Source organism: Pygocentrus nattereri, chromosome 12, assembly GCF_015220715.1.
Source record: "Pygocentrus nattereri isolate fPygNat1 chromosome 12, fPygNat1.pri, whole genome shotgun sequence".
Taxonomy (NCBI): Eukaryota; Metazoa; Chordata; class Actinopteri; order Characiformes; family Serrasalmidae; genus Pygocentrus; species Pygocentrus nattereri.
Window position 1 is genome coordinate 21,812,212 of NC_051222.1, and position 5,787 is coordinate 21,817,998.

The window sequence follows — 5,787 nt, forward strand, 5'->3', positions numbered from 1 at the left end:
ACCATATGGATCCTACTGATGAGAATCTCTCTTAACGTTTTGGTTAGTTTGCTTTGTCAATTAGTTTGATAAAAACAGTACAAAAAAATACTGCTGTATAAAAAAAAAAAGAAAAGAAAAAAAAAGAACTCAAGTTTTCCTCGCAAAAAAAAAATTGCACGGCATGTTTTTTTTTATCCTTTTTCTTTAAACTCTTTTGAAATAACAAGCGGGTATTATAAGTGTCATCACAGTTGCCTTAAGGCACCCCTCTCTCTTTCTCTCTCGTCAGTAGGACTACACTTTGCTACTTCTGCATTTCTAAACCAGTTCTACGTGTTTATACTGTCAAGTCGTCTGACCTCGCTCGGCTGCTGGCCTTGCTCAGGCTGCTGAGCGGTCTCGTATCTTCTATCGTCTCGCTGGCTTCCACGTCCGCTTCTACAGGTATCTCGTCCTCGTCTACCCGCATAACCCTGCAAGCTCCACTCGGCCCCACCATGGTCGTCTGGACGTAGGAGGGTAAAGTCTCGTCATACACCTTCGACATGTCTTCCTGCGGTGCTGACGCCCTTCCGTCCGTCTTTTCCGCAAACGCCTCATAGGGCGCAGGCAGCCGCCCAGCCTCCATGCCCACCACCTCGGTCAGGGGATAGAAGTGTGAGGTGGTTTTGTCCTCCTCCAGCAGCTTGTAGCCCTTGGCTTTCTGGATGGACGACACGGCCATTGAGGGCTTCTCAGACGACCCAGGCCCCTCAATCTGGGGCCGGGCCGGCTTGCGGAAGACAAAGTGGATCTTTTTGAGGCCCAGGTGGCTGATTTCCACAAAGTTGAGGAAGAGTGAGACACAGGCCACGGCCAGCATGAAGATGATGAAGACAGTCTTCTCAGTGGGCCTGGAAACAAAGCAGTCAACTGTGTTGGGGCAGGGCCAGCGGCTGCACTTGTAGAGTGGCAGGATGCGGAAGCCATAGAGGAAGTACTGGCCTACCACGAAGCCCACCTCAAAGAGCGTCTTGAAGATGATGTGGCAGATGTAGGTCCGGAGCAGCGTCCCCTCCAGACGAAACTTCTTGCTGCCCTTGGTGCTGGTCTCCTTTGCTGTACGGACACTGCCCTGGTCTGGGGCGAGCGGTGGACGCTCCTCACCGGCTTCCTGCTGCCGGCTCAACTCTGCTTCCTCACGTTCCTTACGTTTCTCCTCCATGTGCACATGGTGCACGGCATGGCCCACGTACACTAGTGAGGGTGTGGAAACGAAGATGATCTGGAGAACCCAAAGACGGATGTGGGAGATGGGGAAGGCCTCATCATAGCAGACATTCTCGCAACCCGGCTGCTGCGTGTTGCACACGTAATCCGACTGCTCGTCCCCCCACACAAACTCGGCCGCTGTGCCCAGGATCAGGATGCGGAAGATGAAGAGGACCGTCAGCCACACCCTGCCGATCACCGTTGAGTGCTCGTTGACTTCCTCGAGGATGTTTCCCAAGAAGCTCCAGTCACCCATGGTTGACAGTCAGCACTGTAAAGTTGGGGAAGAGTTAAAAAGAACAGTGTTACAGTGGGGCCTGTTCTATGCCATCTCAAAAAGCGAACTCTGCAAACCAACATCGAACAAAGAATTGCACCGCTGGAATACAAGAGTATAAAATGGAAACAAAATTTTAAATTGCAGTCCATTACAAAAATTAGGTTTACAAAATCAACAACTTTGCAGTCTAAGGATGAATATAAACATCAATTAACCATCACCATCAAACCATGGCATTTTATGTCCTAATGCTCTTGCAAAATCAACAAGTCCAAAGTCACAAAAGTTTAGCACCTCATCCAAAAAAAGGTTATGTTAAAGCTCATGTTAAAAAAATTTCAAAAAATATGGAAAAATACCCCACGGTTGTAACAAACACACAGCTCCAGGTCAAAAACGATCCTTCTGGAACAAGCAGCAATAGGTTAATAGTATCAAATGGGCAACTTGCCACAGTCAGAGCTCCAGAGTAGTCGTGTTCCCCCTTCTCTTGGCACCCTGTGGTATGAAGTGGACTTTTTTGCTCTCTGGTTCCCACCTAAGGCCCCCACTACTTGTCGCACCAGTGAGCAGAAGTGAATGAATCTGGTCTGATGGTTGGTTTTTAGTTTACTGCAATATTTAAGCTGGGAGCCAGACAGCCTTTATTCAGAGGGCGACGAATGGTGACGCATAGGACAATAGGATCCACAAACACAAATGGGAACGTATGTGACACCACTGTTGGGAGCAATTTTAGTACTGTAAAATTTGTAGTGCATAGACCAGTTACTCCATTCATTATAAACAAAGAATGGTACTTTTTGGGACTTCATCATGCTGTTACTAACTTTTACCTGTGCTGTACATAGAAAATAGATCAGATATTTTAAGATAGATGAGAAGTTGTTTTATTCTGACATTGATACTGTTCATATGGTTTGACAATAGTCAATACAGTGGAATCACTTTTGGTTGGTTTGAAAAACACTAACTATATAAATTCTATGTTTTTGCTTTCTTCAGGTTCTTTTAATAATGTAAAGGAAAAATGAATACACACACTTTATAATTGGTATATAATTCCAATCTATAAAACAGATGCTCAGCTCATAATAGGCCAGTCATTTAAAGTGAATAATTTTAATAATTAAAAAAAATGTTTACAAAAATAATTCTTGAGGAACCGCTGCAATATAAACTGTTGACATAACGCATTTCCCTTTGTTTTGTCCTTTGCTAGATTTGTATTTCTTAGATGTTATGTGTTTGTATTTGTTAGATGGTAGACATAATTCTTTTTTCTCAATCTCAACAAGTGCAAATTTATCTTTGCAGTATCTCATCTGACCCCTGACACCATGATGCAAAAAGAAGCAGCCAATCTAAACATCATGCATTCAGCAAGTTACCCCTGAACTATGATGGCCAGTTTGCCTTTCAAAACTGTAAGCGGGGAAGATACAGCAGGAAGAATCTGAGGATTATTTTACTTGAAGTAAAAGTTATAGAATTTTCTTCATTAAAGTTTGGTATATTATGGGCACAGTTTACATCAGTGGTTGAAAACCCTTGTGCCGGGGTACCCTTTCATTCTGAGGTTCTCCTTGCTCTTTGCATTTATTCTTGCTTAGTATTCTCCTTACTCTAACACAACCTATTAAACTAAGAAAAGGCTTGAATTAAGCTGATTAGTTGGATTTGGGCCTGTATTTATGTTTCTCAGATAAGGAATCCTGATCTAAGATCAGTAAAGTCTTAGTTAAATAAGAGGAATCTAATTCCTAAATCAGTACTCTTATTCTGAGAAGCTTTGTGAATATTGGCCCAGGTGTCTTAAAGCAGGGAAAACACAAAAGTGCTGCGTTCAGGGTTGGGAAACATGTGCCACAAAAAATCTTTGAGTGATGCCATAGGTGCCACTTTTCCCTGAAGAACCATATTTGAAAAGATATTTGTGAATGTGAAAAACCCATTGAATGTTTAAAGAACCTACACAAACCAAGAAGGTTCAATTCCAAGTAAAGGGTTATTCCAAAAGTCATTACATTATGTCCCGTGACCCTGACGGAGAAGCGGCTTAGAAAATGGATGGATGGATGGATGGATGGATGGATGGATGGATGGATGGATGGATGGATGGATGGATGGATGGATGGATGGATTACATTATGTGGAAGCTTTTAAACTTTGAAAAGGTTATTCACCTTCACACAACTCTAAAGAACCATCCACTGAAAGGTTTAAAAGTGGGTGTTCTGTGGAATCCGACAAAGGACCCTTGGCACCTTTATTCATATAAGTGTACTATGCTTACATGCAATAAATCACAGTGTAACTATGTGTAATAGTTACCAGTAGATCATAGTGTAACTGAGACTATCAGTTATCATGTAAACAGCGTGGTTCAGTTGTCACAAATGGACCAAGATCTTACTTGACTATACCTTAGCACGATTAAAACATGTGAACTGTAAATGTAATACTCTTTAATACAGCTCTTGTAAACCTCTTGGTTCAATTTAGTTTATTGACTAAGAACTTAGTCAAGCTAATTTGTTGATCACTGTAACAATCTCTTACTGAGAGTTTGATCTTCTCTGTCACTTCTGTATAAGTCAAGGAGTTTCAAATGCCAGGTTATGAAGGATTTTCACTGATTTTCAGTAAAAATAATTACAAGAGCTAAAACTTGCAGGTCAGGTGGGTCTAGTCCCATCCCATAAGCCATCTCTGGTCACATTGCTTCATTGTGTATAAGCCTCCTCTCATCCAATTGGACAACTCTCTAGCAGTGACATCATTGGTTCACCTTTTCCATGGGCTAATACCAGCACATCATGTGGAAATTTTATGTTGGAGGGGTTTGGATGGGAGAAGTTTCCAAACTTCTGTAAGAAGCTGATAGAAACCAGTTGAAATGAACATTTGTCTTGTAGCTAGCCACACATCTGAAAAATGGTATACAACAGAATGTATCCTAATGAATTAACAGATTACAGTGACCAATGTTTCTGGAATTTCCCTTGCGACAGCTGCGACCTTAGCATTCACAAAGATCACGCTGAAGTTGAAAAAAAAGCTCTGGACATTTTAACCAGTTTAAAACAACCCATGTGATCATTACAAAGCAAACAGCAAGCTAGCCCAAATCTGAAATCACTTAACGTACAAACACAAATGCCCCAGTACATTTTTTGAGCTCCTCATTTTGTGGAAAGCCAACTGAGCCCAGTTATTCTCCTAGTTCTAAACTAAGATCCAAACAAAATAACTCCACTGTGGTGATTCTTGTAGCATGCTAGCAACTAGCACATTTGTTCCCATGCTGGCCTGACCCTAGAATCTCTCTTTAAAGGCACTACTTGTTGATGTTGCTGGCGCTAGTGGCCTAAGCCAGCAGTAGAGCAGTGAATAGGCGCAGGGATTTCACACAAAGGCATGATGTCATGATGAAACGCGTTGGGCCCATTGACCGTGCGCACTGAGGCATGATCTCAGATTGTGCCAATGAAGCAGGCCCCAGGCCACGGCTAAGCGGAGGACCATCCCTCAAACAAAGTTATCTTACGGCGATCTGCCTACACGCCGTCGCGCCACATGTTTCCTGCTCTTGAGGGACAAATTAGCTGACTACTCTAAAAATTACATAGGTTTAGGATGCAGTGGGCAGTTAGCATTGGCAACTGGGAAAACTAGGAACAGCCAAGACAGTTTTATTTCTCTGTGGAGAGGAGAAGAAGAGGAAAACGTTTGAATAGGTACATAGCGACTTATGCATACATCAGTGTACAACTACGTACATAAACAACTTTGGAAACTGCTGCAGATACCTTAGTCCTTCTATTTAAATCAGTTAGTTTAGGAAAACCACTACTGTTTGTCTGCCCAAGTTTTATTACTGATCCTACAGGGCCTGTCTAAATGATACTACCGCCACATGTCAATGCTATTTTTGAAAGAGCAGTATAGCTGATTCTAAGTCTTGCTCTAGGCTAACACAGGACTCCCGATAGGATGTGACACCGAATTTCCCTCATCTCGCTCTCCTGTGGTAATCCCCATTAATCTCTATTCCAGTGCTAGTCTTTTGATGCTTCCAGTGTGGGTCTCTCTCTTCTCTGTTCTTTGTGCATACCAGAGATACCAGCAACAATAAGGAGGATTTACCCAATTCAGTCCACTTCCATTCCATGTGGCGTACTGAGGACAGGAAAGCGTGGATGGTCCCTCTTTACAGCCTTATGTCCATGAAGGCTGTGCCTGTGAATGAGATTATACCACTCATGTCTTTT

The 5,787-nt window shown here is 42.7% G+C and overlaps 1 protein-coding gene across 1 annotated transcript; it reads right to left on the reverse strand.

The window, feature by feature from the left end:
* Window positions 1-319: 319 nt before the first annotated feature.
* Window positions 320-1,489, reverse strand: gja8b (gap junction protein alpha 8 paralog b). Its single transcript, XM_017698981.1, has one exon. It carries the CDS (start codon window positions 1,487-1,489, stop codon window positions 320-322), a length of 1,170 nt encoding a protein of 389 aa, XP_017554470.1.
* Window positions 1,490-5,787: the final 4,298 nt, after the last annotated feature.

Bases quoted from the DNA above. Each gene is read 5' to 3' on its own strand.
- gja8b (XM_017698981.1), bottom strand. From the start codon at position 1,489: ATGGGTGACTGGAGCTTCTTGGGAAACATCCTCGAGGAAGTCAACGAG.